Below are 21,493 nucleotides of genomic sequence, written 5' to 3'. Positions count from 1 at the left end.
TTTTCAGTGTCACAGAGGTGAGTAAATTATTTTTGATTGAGGGAATGTGGGTTAGGAAATAGAATCTATTTCATGAGCTGTAGAGGTTAGTAGATTTTCTTAAAGAGATGATTTGGCAAAGTAGCCTGTAAACCACAGTCTCTGGGTTCCCATAACCAGATTTACCACTTACTAGCTCTTACCACTCTGGGTAAATTAATTAACCTCTCTAAGCCTCAGTTTCTTTTTTTTAAGATTTATTTATTTGAGAGAGAGCGAGAGAGCACGTGCAAGCACACACTTGAGGTGAGGGGCAGAGGGAGAGAGAGAATTGTGAGCAAACTCCCTGCTGAGTGTAGAACCCAAATTGGGGTTTGGTCTCATGACCCTGAGATACATGGCCTGAGCCAAAATCAAAAGTTGGACACTTAACTCTCAGAGCCACCCAGGTGCCCCTAAAGCCTCAGTTTCCCTATCTATAAAATTGAAATATTTTAAATTGTCATGAGGATGAAATGAGATAGGACAATGATTGGCACAGTAAGAGCTCAACAAATATCTAGAGCCTTGCTGCTCAAGGGGTGGCCCATGGACCATCAATATTGGTATCACCTGGGAGCTTTTGAGGAAGACAGACTCTCAGGCCCCAGCAGACCTGCACACTGAAGTCTGGAAACTCTGGGCCACACTATCAAAGCTTTTTCTTGACTAATCAGATCAAACTGTCATGGCAAGATTAATGAGGGCTGACATTCTCTGTTTGCACATTCGCAACACTGTGTCCACGTTAAAGCAGGTCTAGTCTTAGTTCCCAAGAGAGTGTGTTCACTTAGATAACATGTAAATGACATATAATCCTCTACCTACTTCTGACTAGTTTTTAGAAACAGCCTACTAGTTTGAGTAATTGTGATATTCCCACAAAGACGATATACAGATGGCCAATAAGCGTGTGACGAGATACTCAACATCATTACATCAGGGAAATGTATATGAAAACCACAATGAGATACCACTTCACACTTACTAGAATGGCTAAAATTCAAAGAGAACTGAGAAAATAGTAAGTGTTGGCAAGGATGTAGAGAAATTGTAACCTTCTTACATTGCTAGTGGGAATGTAAAATGATGTACTCACTTTGGAAAACAGCCCGGCAAGTTCCTCAAAAGGTTAAACATAGAGTTACCATGTGACCCAGCAATTGTACGCTTATGTATAGAGCCAAGAAAATTGAAAACACACAAAAACTTGTCCCTGAGTAGTTCTTAGCAGCGTTAGCTACAAAGTGTAAACAACCCAAGTGTCCATGAACAGATGAATGGATAAACAAAATGTGGTCTATCCATAAAGTGGAATATCACTCAGCTATGAAGAAGAATGAATTATTGATACATGCTATGCAATGAACCTTGAAAACGTTAGGCTTTGTATAAGAAGCCAGACACAAAATGCCACAAGTTACACAAGTCCATTTATATGACTTGTCCAGAATAGGCAAATCCAGAAAGACAGTAAATTTGTGGTTGCTAGGAACTGGAGGAATGGGAAAAGGGAACGAATGCTTAATTGGGTACAAGGTTTGTTTTGGGAGTAATGAAAATGTTCTGGAATTAGACTGTAGTTGTGATTGTACAAACGTTAATATACTAAAAACCACTAAATTGTACAGTTTTTTAAAGGGTAAATTTTATGGTACATGAATTATCTCCTAACCAAAAAATTCATGGGAAGTAGGAAGTATCCCCCTTTTGAGAACAAGGAATGTATCCGGAAGTCCCCAAGACCATTTGCAGGATCACTGATTCTCAAGGAGGATTCCTAACTATGATTTATTATAGTGAAAGTCTACAGAGCAAAATCAGCAAAGGGAAAAAAGCCATGGGATGAAGTCTGGGGAAGTTCAGGAACAAGCTTCCAGAGTCATCTTCCAGTGGAGCCATGCAGAGCACATTCCCTCAGCAATGAGTTGTGACATGTATGAAGTGTTACCTACCAAGGAAGCTTATTAGAGACCCAGTGCCCAGAGTTTTATTGGAGGCTGGTAATGTAGGTACCCCTGCCAGGTACATACCCAAATTCCAGGCCCTCAGAAAGAAAGCAGGTGTTCAGCATAAATCATTGTTGTTTATACCAACAACTTAGGCACAGTGAGCCACTCTTACCAGTTAATGGTGGGAGCTCTCCTGGAAAGCAAGTTCTCTGATGCCAGGGCCAACCTTGTAAGCTTTCCAAGGACAGCAGTCAGACCTGCTGTGTTGTTCTTTTCTTTTCTTTTCTTTTCTATTTTTTTAAGGATTTTATTTATTTGAGAGAGAGAGAGAGAGAGAGAGTGAGCATGAGCAGGGGGAGAGGCAGAGGGAGAGGGAGAAGCAGACTCCCTGCTGAGCATGAAGCCTGACTCAGGGCTCAATCCCAGGACCCTGAGATGATGACCTGAGCCGAAGGCAGATGCTCAACCTACTGAGCCAACCAGGCGCCCCTTCTCTTTTCTTTTCTGCATAGTCCATTCCCTTGGTCTTTGGCAAAGGCACCTTTACAGCCGAATTATCATCAGCAGGATTCCACACAGCAGGTTGAGGCTAACCTACAGTATTGACCTCAGTTGCACCCTTTAGAGATTCTGGACTAAGCCAGTTAAAACACAGACCATTAGCCATAAAGGTCTGTCTTAGAAAGCCAGGTGGGTTCCTCCATGCCTCTCTATATGAACTTTTTTTTTTTTTGGTAACCTGGCCCAAGGCATCAGTTCAGGCCCAGCACAACCTGGCCAGTAAGATGAAGCTGTCCCAAAGCCTTCCAGGGCTGAGGCAGTATCACAGTAAATCAGAACAGAAATCAGAACACACACCCAGGGAGTATAATCCCTGAGGACACATATGTCCCCTGGAAACAGTTTACACTGTTCAGGCACCCAAAGCAGGACATACATTGGCCAGGCAGTACAGACCAACAGGGCCCCCATTGTGTCTTTCCCCCCATGGTTCCTCCCACCCCACGGTTCTCAGTCTGGCGCAAGGAATTCAGTTCAGTTCTTGCTTTCAGAGGAACTGCTTGAGGTGGTCAGTTCCAAACAGGTCTGTCAACAATGTGAGTTCATCACCTGCTGAGTGTGGGCGGCATATGGAGGTGGTCTTTAGGGACCGTGCAGGAACTGGCCTTCCCTGCGGCTCTCAGTCACATTGTCATCTGCAGCCTGGGCTCAACAGTCCATGGGAATCCGAAAGTGCTCACAGCAGCTGGTGCAGGCAGCACAGTTTTTCTTCAGGAAGAGGGCAGAGTTCCTAGAAACAGTTCTGGAAAACAAAGATCCTGAATGTCCTTCCCATCACTGCACCACTGCAGGTGCTAGATTTTGTTGGTTTTTTTTTCATTGTTATCAGTGTGTCCCATTCAGTAATCAAGACTTTACATTTTCTCAATCATCCTCTTCTTTTAAAATGACCTTTCATAAGGAAAGACTGAATGCAAGAAGGACAAGAGCTTTTTACAAAAAAAAAAAAATTAACCAGAAAGACATATCATATTCAGAACAAAATCCTGAATTTTCAAAAAAATTTCAGGATAGGTTTGCATCAACTGCCATTTCTGTAGTTCCATTCATTTACCCAGTGAACAGCCTAGGGAAAAAGCAGTCCCTCTCTGGGGACAGGTGCATTGCCTTCCTGAGGTGTGTGTAGCAGGAGAAAGAGAAGGAAAGCAGAGTCAAGCTCCTAGTCCATTGTTACAAACTGCACCCATCCCAGCAAGTCAAATACCAGAGATCTTGTTAGCGGGTGTTGAGTCTGCTCGTCAGGGGTAGGTGAAGGGGTCATACTCCCTGTGAGTACCCTGTCCTAGCTCGCAGCTGTGGCAGGAATCACAGGTTAGGAATGTAATTAGGCTCTGCATCAGAATTAAGAGCTGACCAGCAGTTCCATGTCAGATGGTCTCATCAGGGAATGAGCTCTTGCCTGTGCGCATTTGTCTGTGACTGGGATGGTACAACCGGTATCCGTGATATTTTCACAGGTTAGGGCCCCATGGAGGGGTGTTCCGTATCTGTAATAGAACCGGGTTGTTTTTTAAAACTCCAAACGTGTATCTGTCTGGAGGCTCTCTTTTCATGTGTCCCTTTTTCCAGAGGCTCCATTATGCAAAAGTCATAGCAAAAATCATCAAGTGTGGAGGTTTGTTCCGGTTCTAGTACTTAGAGTTTTAAATTCCTGCCAAATTACTGATGGTAAAAAACAAGGAAGTTGTGTCCCACTCCCACTTGGAGGAGAAAACAAAAACCAAAGACATTACCTGGGTTGTACTTGTCCCCTCACTTTAGCTAGCATGGCCAAAACCAGCCAGAGGATCCAGCAAGCCAACTCTTGGAGTTGGATGGGTTATCTTCAAATACCATAGGTATTTTACCTCTTGCAACAGACAGCAGCTCGGTTGCTATTTGATACGGTGGCTGACTCCATAGCCACCAGGCACCAGAAGGTCATCATCCTCCATCCTTTGGCCTTTCTTTTTCAAACACTGCTTTTACCATTTGTCCATGAATCAGGGTCATTCTTGCAGTTCCTGCTTCTGGTACCAGTTGTGTCACGGTCCCCAAGACCAGCCCCAGTTCTGGTGATTTGCTAGGAGCACTCGGGACACTGAGCATATGGTGGCACTCACAGCTGTGACGTATTAGAGTGGAAGCTGCACAGCACACCTGCAGAGGGAATTGGCACATGGGCGAAGTCCAGAGGACACCAGGTGCAAGTTTCCAAGAGTCCTCTCCCAGTGGAGTCACACAGGACGTGCTTAATTCCCCCAGCAATGAGCTGTGATAACACATGTGAAATGTTGCCAACCAGGAAAGCTCGTTAGAGACTCGGTGGCCAGGGTTTTATTGAGGGTTGGTCACGTAGGCACCCCCTGCCAGTTACATACCCGAATTCCAGACTCTCAGAAGGAAAGAGGTTAAGTCATGTTGTTTGTACTTACAGCTTAGGCACAGTGAGCAACTCGTCAGTTAATGGCAAGAACCCTTCTGAAATCTTAAGTTCTCAGGTTCTGACCAAGAGCCAACCTTGTAAGCAGGCCTTTCTAAGGACAGTTTTCAGGGCTGCTATGTTAACTCTTTCCTGCACAAGGAAATTGACATTTAGAGAGGTTAAGTAACCTCCCCAAGGTGATCCAGCTATTTGGTAACAGTACTAGTTCTGTCTGATTCCAAAGCCCAGACTTTGAACTCCTGAAATGAACTGGACTGTTGAGCATGGAGTATGGAAATCTTTCAAGATAGCATCTATTCTGTATATACTAGAAAAATATGGTGGTATTTAGAGATTGCCTTTGTTACGTTTTAACAGAAATGTGTTCTTCCCAACTCCCTCCTTCCCCTACTTTTTCCATCTGTGCTCCCTGTCTCTTTGGCTGTGATATTATAACTCTCTAGTATCCCATGCCTGTCCTCGTGTAGCTCCTGCTGGCCCTCTTAAATCTTCTTACAAGTCTTCTCCCACTCGGAGTGCTGAGAGGAAGAAGACTCCATCTACATCTGGTGTAGGAGATTCTGGGAAAGGAGCCCCTGCAGGAGCGGAGGCCTCTCCGGTAGGTTTAAACCCACTCTCTCACCCCTTGGGACGGGTTTATTTGACAGTATGATTACTCCCTGTGCTTGACCGGGGGGTCTCTGTTTCCATCAGTCTCTAGAGACTGCTGAACTGGTGGATTTGGTTTAAAAATTCACTCATCCTTTGAAAATCATTTAACTTTTTGCACCTTCCTAAATCTGATTGCCTTCAAGCAAATTCCTAAAGACCTTGTCCTTGTTATAGCCTGCCCTCCAGGGGACAGGAATCAGAAGGAATGTTCTGAGTGTCTTCGTTCTCCTTTAGAAAAGGATACCAATCTCGCCTCTACAGGCAACTAGAACTAAGGTTCTAGGTCAGCCTTCAATCCATAACAGCGGCCTTTAAACATTTTTGACATCATACTGATACCATCAGTAAAACAAATGTTGAACAAATACTCCCAATTATGTGTATTTATTTAGAAATTATATATTGCATGCTACTTTTGTTAGTTATCACTTGATACGTACATAAATCACCCCAAACCTTAGCTGCTTAAAACAAATGTTTATTACCACACTGGTTCTTTGGGTCAGAAATTGAGGATGGCTTAGCTGGGTAGTTCTGGTTCACGGTCTCTCATGAGGGTGTGGTCAGGATGATGGCCAGAGCTATAGTCCTATGAAAGCATAGCTGGGGCTCTTCCAGAATGTCTTGCTCACATGGCTGCTGGCCTCAGTTCCTTATTGGAACTGAGCTCTCTATAGAGCTGCTTGAATGTTCAAATGACATGGCAGCTGGCTTCCTCCAGAATGAGAGATCCAAGGCGGGGTGGGTGCAAGCATGCAGGGGACAACTGCAGCACCTTTTGTGCTTAAATCTTACATGTTACCCACCATCATTCTGCCATATGTTGTTCCTTAAAAATAGGTCACTAAGACCAACCCACACTCAAAAGGAAGGGAGGAGCCATCAAATGACGCGTGGACTTGTTTTAAGACTGCCACATTACTGTACTATTGGGCATTTATTTTGTAACACTGTATGTATTTTTAAAATCCATTGTGGCCCTGAGGTTCTTACATGAGAAGTGAATGTGTCAGACCCTTGGGTTTTACTGTAGGGTCAGTTACTGTGGAAGGGGGCTAAGGTATGTGTGTGCATGGGGCAGGGGCAAAGGAAGGTTTTAAAAGTGCAATAGGGAGAGAAGGGAACCACCCTGTTGAACCCCCCCCCCCCCGTACCACATGCCAGGCACAGAGGCTGTGCCTCCTGCCTCTTGCATAGGGAGGCCATGGGGACAATGTATAGGGACAGGTGGTCCCTATGGGGCTGTAGTCCCCATTACACCAGGTACACTGTTGGAGTCCACAGTTCACTGTCTTGGGTGTTAACCACATTTATCCCCACCTGTAGTTTTTTTTTGGGTGATTATGTATTTTTGTACTCTTCCCATTTTTTTTCTTTTTTAAGCTTTTTTTAATTCCAATACAGGCATACAGTGTTATATCACTTTCAGGTGTATAGTATAGTGATTCAACAATTCTATACATTATTCAGTGCTCATCACGATAAGTGCACTCTTACTCCCCTTCACTTCTTTGACCGATCTCCTCCCCTCTCCAGTAACCACCAGTTTTTGTTGTCTGTATTTGAGAGTCTGTTTTTTTGTTTCTCTTTTTCTTTCTTTGTTCATTTTTGTTTCTTAAGTTCCACTTATGAATGAAATCATGTGGTATTTGTCTTTCTCTGACTTATTTCACTTAGCATAATACTCTCTACATCTGTCCATGTCGTTGTATATGGCAAGATTTCATTCTTTTGTATGGCTAATAGTCCATTGAATATATACCACATATTCTTTTTTGACATTTATGCCACATACTCTTTATTCATTCATCAGTGGACATTTGGGATGCTTCCATAATTTGGCTGTTGTAAATAATCTGCAGTAAACATAGGGGTGCATACATCCCTTCAAATTAGTGTTTTCATATACTTTGGGTAAATACCCAGTAGTGGAATTACTGAATTATATGATAGTTCTATTTTTAACTTTTTGAGGTGTGAAATGATAGTTAATGGTGGTTTTGATTTGCATTTCCCTGATGATGAGTCATCTAGTTTCTATATGTCCAGAATCATAATATGGTTCTGTTGTTAGCTTTTTGCAAAATAGGAGTAGGAAATCTTTGCATTTTGAGGCTGAAATGTTTTTTTTTAATTGGATGACCTCAATATTGACCACCAAATTGATGACCTCATGGTGCTTTCCTGCAAAGGTTCCATTGTAGGAAGCACTATAGCTTCATATGAACCCTTCTGGAAGAAAGCTGTGCATCACTTGCATCTGGGTTTTTTTAAAGAAATTGTAGAAGTATTGCCAGTGATGGGCCATGGCTGACCTATTCTGTGTCTCCTTCAGACAGAGAAGATGAAGAGGGGCCCTCGAACAACTTCTGTTCCCAGTGTGGGCCTTGGGTCTCCTCTGAGAAGATGCGAGTTTCCAGGAAGCATTTCTAAGAGGTCATCTTCTCCAGTGACATCCAAGTAAGTATCTTTTTGCTTTGCCACAGTCGGCCAGTGAAAGCGATTTGGTGGGGCTCTGTACAGTGCCGCGTGTGCTTCCTGCTGCCGCATGAGTCGTGGCCAGCCCTAAGAGGCAAGCAGAAGGAATGCTGGACTTTGAGTTACCTCATTTACTCTCTCTGTATCTTTTGGATAAATGGTGGGCTCTTCAGGGGTTTGTTGCCTGGTAAGTATGAGACTCTTATTTACTGAGATGATCCGTTCAACATTTTCTCTTTCGGTCCATCAGTTCCATTCTGCTTTTCTGGCATTCTCTACCTGCATCTAGAGTGAGGTGATTGCATTGTGCTTGGGTGCTCAAGCTCATGTACTTGGGCACTCACTCTCTCCCTCCCTCGTCTTTCTCTTCAACAGGCAATAATAAGTTATCAGCCGCCATCGGCAGTATGTTGTTGTTGTTTTTAAATGAAGCCATTATATTTTTTTGTTAAGCATTGGATGAACTCACCAATGAAACTGTGTCACTGAAAAACAAATTCACACTGTGTGACCACTCTTGTAAGTCATTAAAATATATTATTTATTGTAGCCGACAAAATGACTCAGTAAATAACTCGGTCTAGCAGAATGGAATCATCTTCAGTAGTACTGAGAGAGAAAGAGAAATATGATTTTAATTTGGGGAAATAGGAAACTCTGTAGAGAATCAGTTAAGACTTGTTCAGTGCATCAATTTGTTTTCAGAGAACATAGGATAAAACACAAGTTTAATGAACACTTGGGCATTTGTTAAAAATATTTCAGAGTAAAAAAATATTTCAGAGAGACATCAGCTCTTATTTTTAATTTGTTGCTTTCTTTATTTTTTTTTTAAGATTTTATTTATTTATTTGTCAGAGAGCGGGAGAGAGAGAGCGGCAGGCAGAGGGAGAAGCAGGCTCCCTGCCGATCAGGGAGCCTGATGTGGGACTCGATCCCTGGGACCCTGGAATCATGACCTGAGCCAAAGGCAGACGTTTAATCAACTGAGCCACCCAGGCACCCCTAATTTGTTGCTTTCTAACAGGGACTTTTTTCTCTGTTATTATTTAGTTCAGAGAACATATGGTTTTTATAGATTACTAATACCTGTTATTGATATATCTGTCTTCTATAAGGAAAATCCTTACGTAACATATTGCTGAATTAACAGCATCAAGTTTTTGTTTTGTTTTTAAGTCCATTGTGTTCTTTCTGCGCTCCTATTGCCTGTCTTTGTTTATGGCGTTGCTGTCTTGCAGAATCTGAATCCATCAGGTGGGCTGTAAGGTCTCTGTCTTATTTCTGAGCCTATATTCACATGTTACTACTCTGGTGTTAGGGTGGGACATTACCACCTATTCCACCAGAGAGAAAAGCCTATTCGTATTGGGGTTTTTCCAGATTACACCCCTCTTTTTCATAGATACTGACTCATGGTCCCTGCATGGAGAGTAGCTGGCAAGTTTCATCATCATCTTTGTAAATTTCACTAAGGTAAACTAAGGGGGTTATTCCCCTCTGTAGAGATGAGAATTCAGTTTTTGGAAGCAGGCTCACGGTGGCCTCTGTGCTATTTCTTTGATGTTGAAAATCTTGATGGTGTGTTTCAGGAACTATTTTATATTTTTTTAATTGAGATACAGTTGACAGATTACATTGTGTTAGTTTCAGGTGGACAAAACGGTTCAATATTTGTATACATTATGAAATGATGACCATAATAAGTCTAGTTACCATCCATCACAGTACATAGGTACATTTTTTTTCTTGTGAGGGCTTTTAAAATTTATTCTCTTAGCAACTTTCAAATATGCACTACAGTACAGTATTATTAACTAGAGTCACCCTGCTGTACATTACATTCCATAGCTTACTTATTTTATAACCAGAAGTTAGTACTTTTTGACCCCCTTCACCCATTTCATCTACTCCTACACCTCGCCAACCACCAGTCTCTTCTCTGAATCCGTGAGCTTGGTTTTGTTTATTTTTTAGATTCCACATGTAAGTGAGATCTTACAGTGTTTGTCTTCATCTGATTTATTTCACTTAGCAAAATGAATGCCCTCAAGTTCTGTCCGTGTGTTGCACATGGCAAGATTCCATTCTTTTTTTATGGCTGAATCATATTCCATTGTATATATATGGAGCTATTTTATATTTTAAAGGTCACATCATCTAAATTTTATAAAAAGCTCATTCTGACCAAAGAGACTTAGACAAAATCCCAGACTTTTTTTTTTGAAGATTTTATTTACAGAGAGAGAGAGAGTGCCGGAGAACGGGCAGAGCAAGAGGGAGAGAGAATCTCAAGCAGACTCTGCACTGAGTGTGGAGCCTAATGTGGGGTTTGATCTCAGAACCCTGAGATTATGACCTGAGCCAAAATCAAGAGTTGGACGCTCAACTGACTAAGCCACCCAGATGCCCCCAAATCCCAGAATTTTGAATGCAGTTCAATTTAGGGAAATTTTTTAAATTTCCCCTCTATATAGAAGAGTAATGGGTACTTAGTAGGAACTTTGTAAATATTTGTGGAATGAATGAAGTCCCTGTGCCCTGTGTGCTTCGGAGAACCCCCAAATGAGTGAGAACAGTTTCCATTTGAACAAACCCCAAGTGAGGGGAGAGAAAGATGGCGATGCAGCTGAGGACAGTTGCAGCCTAGCCCAGAGAGAGTTGTCCTGCTAAACTGCTTATCCCTCAGAACTCGGCTCAGCCATCATTGTCTACAGAGCCGGCCAAAACTGAACTCACCCCCTTCTCTGTGCTCACTGAGCCTCATGTGCATACTTAGTGCCTCCTCTGTGTCCAGCATTCTCAGCCCATGGGAAGCTTACCTGACAGTGAATGACAAATATAACATCAGGGGGTGAGAAGTTCTATGAAGAAAAATAAAACCAGATGAGATGACAGAGAGTGGTAGAGGAGAGTAGTAGCTAGATATGGTGGTCAGGGAAGGCTTCTCTGGGGAGGTGACATTTGAAGAGAGCCTTGTATGGAATGAGGGAGCAAGCAGGCCATGTTGATCTCTGGCTTCTTGCACTGTATCATCTGTTAACTGCCTGGAGAGTGGGGACTGATTAGATTTATTGTTGCACAGTAGGTGCTTAGTGTGTATCCATGTGACAAAAACAAGAAGGGAAGTAGAGCCTGGGGGGCAGGAGTGGATTGGCTGGTGGGTATGGGCAATGCTAGGACCATTCCTGTCCAAGGACTCTGGCCCTTTGCCTCCTCTTTCCTTCTGAGCCATTCGTTGTTTTTTTCTCCCACTGATCAGTTCCTTAAATTCTCTCTTTTCTGGGCTGTGTATTTCTCCTGGGAAATGCTTGAAGGATGAGGGATACTGGCTTTTACGACTGTACTACAGCATATTCCTGCTACTTCGGCAAAGAAAAATTAATGGAATGACCTTTCTTTTCAGAGCTCTATGCATGCCATCCCTAGTGCAGGCAGGAAAAATAGTAAACTCTAACGCAGCTGGACTTCTTGTGTATTGTCAAAAGTACCAGAATCATTCTCTCCTTACGAAGTGCCCTGGGGACAGGAGTTTGCTCCACTACCTCTATTTTTTTTTTATAATGATTTTTTATTATATGTTAGTCACCATACAGTACATCCCCGGTTTTCGATGTAAAGCTCAATGATTCATTAGTTGTGTATAACACCCAGTGCACCATGCAATATGTGCCCTCCTTACTACCCATCACCGGCCTATCCCATTCCCCCACCCCCCTCCCCTCTGAGGCCCTCAGTTTGTTTGTCATTGCTCCACTACCTCTAAATCAGAATTACTAAGTTGAGAGGCCTAAGGAGAAGCAAACATTTCTTGATTTTAAGACATTCAAAGATAATTTCTCCCCAGGTGAAAATTAATGGCTGAACCGCAATGGGTATGAACCAGGTCTGAGAAATGTGGAAAGTCAGGTAGACTGTAAATAAGTTCTGAAAATTCAGCCAAACTCCACAGCAGTGAAAAAGAATGGATTGCAGCTTCCCACAGCCAGTGGGTGGATCTCAGGAACATAATGTTGAGCAGCAAAAGGAAGTGTAAAAGAATATCATCAGTGACATTTATATTGAGTTCCCAGATGTGTAAAACCAGCATGTTTTTAAGAATATGAATGTGGTAAAATGATTAGAAAAAGTAAGAAGATGGTAAATATAAAATTCAAAGTAATGATGGCCTCTGAATGGGAAGTGGGGGAGGGGGCCGGGGAGGGGTCAGGCGAGATTCCAGAATATATATGTCTTTCTTTGGAACTAGTTGTTAGCTGTATGGGTATTTGTTATGTCATTCTTCATACCTTTCCTATTTTATAAATATTTTTTGTATATTCAATATTGAAGAAAGAAAAAAAGAAACCTTTGATTTTTTAAAACGGTGTCACACGCAAAATCCCAGTCAGAGTGGCATTTTCAAACTTCCCTCTGTGCAGACCAAGTGTGTGGGATCTTTAAAGCATACTGGAAGCAGTGTGGCTTTGAACGGTGGTTTAGTTAGTCCTTTTGAACCCCCATCCAGAAACTCAAACAGGTCATGTGATAAATGACTCTGACAGCGCATTGTTCTCCTCCCGGATCTCAGATAAATTAAGCCACTGTTCCGTGGCTGTGCATATTAATGGCATTGCTCTTTAAAGCGTTCAAGTTTATTTCCATTGTTTGCATTGTTGGGTACTTGCATGGGTTTTAGAAAACTAGCTTCAGCAACACTCTCAAAGATGTGGATGGAGCATACCTTTCTTCTTGTAACCTAGAGAGAGGAAATCAAGTGTGGCCATGTATGTTTGCCCAGCCTGTCCCTGCCTTTGAGTGTTGGTGCTCCCTGTACTCCTAATTCTTCAGTGTGAAATGTTTTCTGTTGGTTTCAGGTTTTTAGAAATATATTCTAAGTCACTTTGGTCATTTTGATGGGGAATATTTCAGTTACCTCTTGCTGCTGTAATAACCCCCCCCCAATTTAGTAGCATAAAATAACAATTTGTTATTAATTCTCACAGCTCTGTGACTTGGGCTTACCAAGAGGGTCTCTCTTGAGGTCTTTTGTGTGGTTTTTCTGAGATTTGGCTTGGGTTCACCTGGTGGTTCTCACTCGGGGCCTTCCACCATAGGTTCAGTGTCACCTGGGGCTGCAGTTAACTGTCTTGAGTGAGCTGGAAGTCTGAGATAGCCCATTCACCTGGCTGGTAGTTAATGCTGGCCATTGGCTGGAGCTCAGTGGGGGCTGGGAACCAGAATAGAATGCGTACACATAGCTTCTCCATATCACTTCAGCATCTCACAGCATGGCACTGAGTTCTAAGAGGGAGTGTTCCCAAGAGAAAGTATCTCCCAGACCAGGAAGGGGAAGCGTCAAGCTAGTTAAGTACTGTGCCATGAACTGGCACCGTTTTCCTTCTCAGGCCAACTGAGATTCAGTGGGATGGAGAAAGAAACTCAAAAGATCATGTGGGATTGGAGGAGATATTTTTGTGATCATCTTTGGAAAATACAGTCTGCCAAAGATAATCACTTTGAGAGATAGCTTATACCTGAGATCAGTTTTGTGTCAGGAGCCTAGGTTGACTTTACTTTATCGTGAATTTTGAGAACCAAAACAGATTTTGGTTTGTCCGCATAAGGGAAAAAATTTAGACCAGATTGTCAGCGTGGCCCAGAATAAGTACCTCCCACTCAGAATCATGGGCTCATGGAAGGTTCCTGGAGCCAGCTGATTTCTTCAATGGTTGAGGACGTTTAATCAATCATTACTGGGTTACCCCTGCCTATGGATGAGCGTCTACAGGGCCTCTGCATTGACAATCTGGCTGTTGTTTTTGCCACCACCATTGTTCTCAGATAGGCTTTTACATTCTTTTTTTTTTTTTAAAGATTTTATTTATTTATTTGACAGAGAGAGAGACAGCCAGCGAGAGAGGGAACACAAGCAGGGGGAGTGGGAGAGGAAGAAGCAGGCTCTCAGCGGAGGAGCCTGACGTGGGGCTTGATCCCATGACGCCAGGATCACGCCCTGAGCCGAAGGCAGACGCTTAACCACTGTGCCACCCGGGCGCCCCAGGCTTTTACATTCTTATTTGAACATTTTCTTGAAAAGGATAGTTGAAAATGTTAAGTTATGCTCCCTCCTCATAGCCATACTTATACATTCACCCAGTCTATAGTCCGGTATTTTTTGTTTTACTAGAGGATAATTTGAGTTTAAACCATTTTTTTTTTTTTTTAGTTTAGACCAATTTTAAAAGCCTTTTTATTTTTTATTTTTATTTTTTTAAAGATTTTATTTATTGTTTAGAGAGCACTAGCACAAGCAGGGGGAGAGGCAGAGGGAGAGGGACAAGCCGACTCCACACTGAGCTGAGAGGCTGACGCAGGGCTCGATCTCAGGACCCTAAGCCTAAGGCAGACCTGTAACCAACTGAGCCACCCAGGCACCCCAAAAGCCTTTTTATTTTTAAATCCTTTCAGCCCTACGGAAGAATTACAAGATTACACCAAAGAACCCCTGTAACCTTTTCATCCTGTTAATGTTTAGGCATATTTGCTTCATCATTCCCATCCCCCCACTCACATTCATTCACTTTCTATGGACACACTCTCACACACACAGAATTTTCCTAGAACCATTTGAGAGTAAGTTAAAGACATCATGACCTTTTACCCCTAGGAATGAAGACATTATTTTTGTTTAACCATAGTACAATTGTGAAAATCACAAAATTTATTTATTTTATTTATTTGTCAGAGAGAGAGTACACACCAGCAGGGGGAGCAGCGGCAAGAGGGAGAAGCAGGCTCCCCACCGAGCAAGGAGCCTGACACGGGTCTTGATCCCAGGACCCTTTGACAGTTTTAAAGAGTACAGGCCAGATATTTTGAGGCATGTCTTTCAATTTGGGTCAGTGTACTCTTTCCTCATGATTAGACTCAGGTTGTGCATTTGGGGCGAGAATCCCTCAGAAAGCATGTTGGTTCTTTCTCAGTACATCATATCAGGAGGCCAGGATGTCAGGTTGTTTCATTACTGGTGATGGTAACTTTGATCACTGGGTTAAGGTGTTATCCACAAGTTTCTTTGGTATAGAATTGCTCTTTTCAAGTAATGAATCATGGAACTTTACATCAAAAACCAGGGATGTACTGTATGGTGACTAACATAATATAATAAAAAAATATCATTATAAAAAAAATTTCCCACTTTAAAACAAGAAAAAATGTTAACATTTTGTTTGATTATATCGTAAGACAAAATTCAAATGTTAATGTTAAATGTTTTCATAAAAAAAAAAGAATTGCTCTTTTCCTCCCTGGAAAGTAATAAACTCTGACCATAAACACTGACTTTTCAGAATGTTGGCTGAGCTGTACTGATGAGGAGGCCACAGACCCCTCCCATCCTGTGGGTGGGCTCTGTTCACTATGCCTGGAGTCACGTGGCTTTAGAGAAACTAGAACTAGATTTCAAGATGTGGAGGGAAAAAGTTCTTTGGGGTTCCACTTTGCAGTAAACTTACATCCAGAAGTGTGACAGTCCTCTCTCAACACTTACTCTTGCTGCTCTACTTACAGAGGGGTTTACTCATATTTCCTACCAGTCATGGAAACTCAGAATGTTATATACTCCTGCCTTGTGCACCAGGAAGACCTGTCTCTACCACCCCAGCAAAATTTGTGAATCCCCTTTGTTAGATCTTTAATCATTGGAGGTATTGAACTTTTTTGAAAAAGAAAGTGACTGGATTTATTTTTTTTAAGATTTTTATTTATTTAAGAGAGAGAGAGAGTGCACAAGCTGGAGAGAGGCAGAGGGAGAGGGAGAAGCAGACTCCCTGCTGAGCAGGGAGCCTGACAGAGGACTCAATCCCAGGACCCTGAGATCATCACCTGAGCCAAAGGCAGACACTTAACAGACTGAGACACCCAGGTGCCCCAGAGGTATTGAACTTTTAAAAATTAAAATGGGAAGCCTATAAAAAAGCACGTGAAGAATCAAATGACTTGGGGGCCAGCCCTGGCTCTCTCATCTGGTAACATCTCTTGGGAAAGGTCCTTTAAATGCTTAGGACTTTGGTTTTCTTTCTTTTTTTTTTTTTTTAAAGATTTTATTTATTTATTTGACAGAGATAGAGACAGCCAGCGAGAGAGGGAACACAAGCAGGGGTAGTGGGAGAGGAAGAAACAGGCTCATAGCGGAGGAGCCTGATGTGGGGCTCGATCCCGTAACGCCGGGATCACGCCCTGAGCCGAAGGCAGACGCTTTAACCGCTGTGCCACCCAGGCGCCCCAGGACTTTGGTTTTCTTATCTAAGACATGAGTAATAGTAATTTCACACTTACCTCACTGGGTTATTGTGGCAGTCAAATAGATACTTTTTTCGTAGATAAGAAAGTACTTCTCTGTGAAAGCATGGTAAGTTCCCCTGATAAATTCATGTTAAATTTCTTTCATCAGCTAAAGATAGCTATTTCTAGGAAATTGTAAAACAATAACTTTGCCAGACTTCATTTGGTTGGCAGTGGCCAGAGAGCCTTGGAGCCTGCCGGACCAATATCACCTGGTTCAGGATGCCTGTGCTCAGCATCTCCTACCGGCACCTGACAGAGTCCTGTATCCATACAGAAAAGTAGCCAGACAAGATGAGCAAGAAACTGCGTAAATGGGGATAAATAGGGAATTTTTAAGATTGTATTTTGGTCACTTGCTGTTTTAAAAATAATCTGTAATGCCTACACTTCTTTAATTGAAAGGTTGGGCGTTTGTATGTGCATTTGTGTGTGTGTGTGTGTGTGTGTGTGTGTGTGTGTGTGTGTGTGTTTTCTAATTCTGTATATTGGGCAGGGGCTGGAGTAGGGGAATGTAAACAGACTTCTTAAGACAGTGAGTTTTATCCCAAATAAATTCACCCTTACTTCTCAGGGAAAAATTAGTTTTAGATGTGTGCTCCTAGGTAACTGACTCAGTTTCATTTAGAATAGAACTTCACAGTCTGTGGTGTGAACAGAACCATTGCATGACTTCTTTCAGGAAACCCATAGTTGTGCCTTGGGGTGACTGTGAGGATTAGGACACTGCCTCTCCAATCCGAGTAGCTCTACTCTTATCTACTTTATACAGATACAGTGTGGGAGGGGGTAGCTGTATGTGTCACTTGGGTAGTTCTCACCTGGAGTTGACCTTGTACCTGAGGGGACATTTGACAATGTCTGGAGACATTTTTGGTTCTTACAACCTGGAGTTGTGGGTGGCAATAGCTATTGGCATCTGCTTGGTTGAGGCCAGGGATGCTGCTAAACAGGACAGCCCTACAACAAAGAATGGTCCGGCCCCAAATGTCAGTAACGGCAGGGTTGAAAGACCCTGGTACATATGGATACGTATATGGAGAGGGCAGGATTCTGTGCATGGCTATTTTTTTTTAAGTCTAGGAACAAAATTAGAAAATCAGGGTTAAATGGTACAATTGGAAAGAAACATCTGGTTGCTGAGAAGTCCCTTATGAATCGTGGGTAAGTCAACTGAACCCAGGGGCAGAGGGAGAACAGTCTGCAGGGGGGAGGCACCATCCATGTGGACAAGTTGTCACAGGGGTTCTGTGTAGCTCCAAGCCTACAGGATGATGGCACAGGGAAGTTGGTGTGGCCAGTATGAAACTGTTCTTTCTGGGGCCAGAGCTATCCATCTGGGGAGCAGACTGTTCAGAAAGGCAGACAGCCTACCACAGAAATGAGACCCGAACTGATTCTTTATCAGTAAAACAGTAAGACAGTGGATACTGAAACAGGTGAATTTTAAAAATTCAAATCAGGTTCAAGCTGTATTCATTGGGTCAAGTATGACACAATTATGTGACCCTCAGTCTGGCTTTGAGTAAGAGAAGTTGTTTTCCTGGGCACTTGTGGCTGGCCTTTTAGCGTGAGAGCATCTCTGGGAAACTGGCCTGCATTTTTACCTAATCCACATACCACTTGATGATCATTTTCCATCTCAAGACCAAGTATAGTGTTGATTTGATCATAGTTTTCCTTACCATCAGAACATGATTAGGTAACTCTTAAGCCTGTGGTGATAAATTGGCCTTTAATATTATGTCGAGTTGCTTTTTTTGGTGCTGTTTTCATAGATCAAAAACAGTTGAATATTGGCAGTTCCATATGGTTCAGTCTGCTATAGGCTTGAGAGTGATGATTTGTAATTTATGTAGATTGCTTCTTCCTAAAGGAACTCTGCAAATCCTTCCTCCCTGGGAAACCTTCTGGGTATACTGAACTTCTGAAGCTAGGTTGTCACCTGTATCCTCAACACCTAGCACTCACCAGGAGCCAAGCCTAGAGTGTACTTATAATGGACCTTTTTTCAACATAAGACAGGGTCCTACATTTTAACAAAGTAATATTTCCCTGAGTGACAGTGAGGCTTGTCCTCAGCTTTCACATCTTTCCAGTAGCAGGAGAGATTCTTTTAAACCTTAAGAGCCTCAAAAAAAGACACCTCCTCTCCCTACGTCTTGGCTGAGTTTGTTCCTCAGCATATAAAAAGGAACTGGATATCAATCATACTTCAGTAAAGGTGAATTCTTCTTAAAAAAAAAAAAAGGAACCAGGGACCTTGAAGACATTATGTTGGGTGAAATAAGCCAGACACAAAAGGACATACACTGTATGATTTCATTTCTGTGAGGTACCTGGAGTAGTCAAATTCCTGCAGAGAGAAAGGAGAGGGGTGGTTGTCAAGGGCTGAGGGAGGCAGGGATAGGGAGTTAGTGTTTCATAGGTACAGAGTTCTAGAGATGGATGGTGGTGATAGTTGCACCACATTGTGAACGTACTCAGTGCCACTGAACTGTACACTTCATGGCTAAGGGGCACTTGGGTGGCTCAGTCGGTTAAGTGTCCCAACTCTTGGTTTCAGCTCAGGTCATGATCTCAGGGTCGTGGGAACAAGAGCCATGTCAGGCTCCATGCTCAGCATGGAGTCTGCTTGAGATTCTCTCCTTTCCCTCTGCCCCTCCCGCCTCTCACTCCTCTCTCTCTCACTCTATTTCTCTCTCTCTCTCTAATAAATAAATCTGAAGAAAGAGAATGGCTAAGATGGTAAATTTTATGTTACATGTATTTTACCACAATTTAAAAAAAAGCTCATCCATTGCCATATGCTGAAGCCAGATTGAACCCTGGTATTAATCTGAAAAGAGGTAGGACAGTGCCTAACACTTTATCCTTACATTGTCAGTCAAACTTCAGTGAAGTTAGGACATGGCATCACCAGCTAGGCTTCCGAAAATCTTGTCCCTTCCACCAGGGATATCTTATAGATACCTGTGTTGCTATTAGGGTGATAGTACTTCAAGGACTTTTGAGTATGTGCTAAGCCTTCCACTTGTTCCTCTTGAAGGATGAAATTGTTCAGCTTTTTGAAACCAAGCCTCTTAGGAAACGAGAGGTTCTTTGGCCAGGCTCAGTAATCATCTTCTAGTATGGTTTTGGTTTTCCAGGGCAACTTCAAAAGCATATCCACAGTCTCCAAAGAATATGAAGCCGCCATACCCAGGGTCTCCTGTGAAGTACCGCTTTCCCACCTTTCCCAGCCAAGAAACACCCAAGAGGAAAGCAGAGAAAGAGAAGAGCAATAAGGAAAGGGAAGGTGCCCCGGCTCAGCAGGCAGCTGGCCTGCATGGAGAGGAAGCCCCAGAGAAGCATGTGGTGGACAAGCATGTCACCGAGAAGCATGTGGTGGACAAGCATGTCACCGAGAAGCATGTGGTGGACAAGCATGTCACCGAGAAGCATGTGGCCACAGGAGGAAAGGCCGAGAGCAGCGGAGGTAAGCCCTTCTTGTCAATGCTGCCCCGGGGCTTGGCTTTTACAAGCTGGTTCTCTCTCTGCCCAGATCCATGTGGGAGTCTCATGTGTGGGGGAGGGAGGGAGGGAAAGAGATTTTTCTTTGGGACAACTTCATGCCCTCATGCTGTTTTTTCAGGCTTGCACGTTGCCTCTGAGTCCTTCCCCTTGGTCTCCTATGGGTCTCCTGGAGGAGGGACTGACACTAGTCATGGATTTGGAATTTCATGGGGGTGTTGAGGTCTTCCTTTAGTCCTTCAAGCATTTATGGTAGTTGCAGTGTGTTCACCCAGATGGGCACTTGCGGTGGTGGCTCCTGTGGGTCATGCTATCCACCCCGTCTCTCTTCCCCAACTTTCCACTGCCCTCCCCTGAGTAACGCATTCACAGAGTCACAGCTATCCCACTGCCACTTCTCTGCTCAGTGGCTATTTGTGCTCGTCCCAGCAGCATTTCCCATCACCCGCTGAGTTGGACTTTCTGTTTCCAAGTGGCAGCTACCTGTGTGAGTGCAGTCAGTGTTTCATTTCCCATAATCTTTTCCTCTGATGCAGCTTCAGGGAAGCCTACAGCAGGCACCACTGATGCAGGAGAGGCTGCAAAGATCCTGGCTGAAAAGAGACGACAGGCCCGGCTACAGAAGGAGCAGGAGGAGCAGGAACGGCTGGAGAAGGAAGAACAGGACAGGTATGGGCGGCTCAGAGTTTCATTGCCGTCTCGTACAAAGTCTGTGGTAGAAAGAGCAAGTCGCCTTTCTTTCTAGGGTTTGACTATTGATAAAAACTCAGCAGAAGTACAGGTCTGCATGGCAGGTGTTCAAGAGACTGTGTCTCTTACTAGATGTAATTAACAGCAGTGGAACATTGTCTTTTTAAGACTACCTGCAAACTCATAGCTCCTGGATCTAAATGTTACCGATGGCTTCCTGTTCTCCTCTTGGTCTCTAGGACCAGCGAGGCCTCATAGAGCTATCAGGGGAGTTTGAGCTTTGTTCATGGAATGAGATTCTCCCTGAAGATAGGAGGTTCCAGAGGTAGAGATCTTGATTCTGCTTCCCAAATCATGTTTTTTCCTTGAATTATCCTAACTTGCACCCCCAGGTGAAAAGGAGGAAGGTTGAGCAAAGGCCCCTAGATGGAGTGGAAGCTAATGTCATTGTCCACAAGCAACAAGGTAGAGGGACTCCATTCCTGGAGCACAGCAGAGGACATCATCATAGTGGTCCTTAAATATGGGAGGGAGGTGTTGGAACCATCCGGGAGTGCAGTGAAAATACACAAGCCTAGGCCCTGTCCTGTTTCAATAGCGCGCCAAAGTGTGAGAACCACTGTGTTGTTAGTACCAGGGCACTTTGGTCAAAGTACGGATAGTTCTGCATTTTCTGATCTTTGTATTCAGAAAAGAATGCATGTTGAAGGACAAGGTAGATTTTATCATTAAATTGGTAAGGAAGCTTTTAGGATAATCACACAGTGTAGTCCAATACGTTTAGAGAATTAACTTGACGGGAAGCAAGCCATGCCGCAGCACTTCAAGACTGGTATTGAATTTCAAGTGATAAATAATAGAATAGCCTTGATCCTTAAGT

The 21,493-nt window shown here is 43.2% G+C and overlaps 1 protein-coding gene across 5 annotated transcripts in view; it reads left to right on the top strand.

The window, feature by feature from the left end:
* The window catches only part of MAP7D2 (MAP7 domain containing 2), a 97,043-nt gene that overhangs the window by 60,638 nt on the left and 14,912 nt on the right, over positions 1 to 21,493 (top strand). For 4 of the 5 annotated variants that reach the window (XM_057310473.1, XM_057310463.1, XM_026480215.4 and 1 more), the window contains exons 7-10: positions 5,400 to 5,554; positions 7,943 to 8,067; positions 19,560 to 19,888; positions 20,460 to 20,592. In XM_057310473.1, coding sequence (XP_057166456.1) covers positions 5,400 to 5,554; positions 7,943 to 8,067; positions 19,560 to 19,888; positions 20,460 to 20,592 — 742 coding nt within the window. The remainder of the gene's footprint in view (positions 1 to 5,399; positions 5,555 to 7,942; positions 8,068 to 19,559; positions 19,889 to 20,459; positions 20,593 to 21,493) is intronic. The other variant, XM_057310467.1, reaches the window with a different exon arrangement.

Source organism: Ursus arctos, chromosome X (assembly GCF_023065955.2).
Source record: "Ursus arctos isolate Adak ecotype North America chromosome X, UrsArc2.0, whole genome shotgun sequence".
In the NCBI taxonomy this organism is placed as follows: Eukaryota; Metazoa; Chordata; class Mammalia; order Carnivora; family Ursidae; genus Ursus; species Ursus arctos.
The sequence above is the reverse complement of the archived record's forward strand: the minus strand, read 5'-3'. Positions and strand labels throughout refer to the sequence as shown.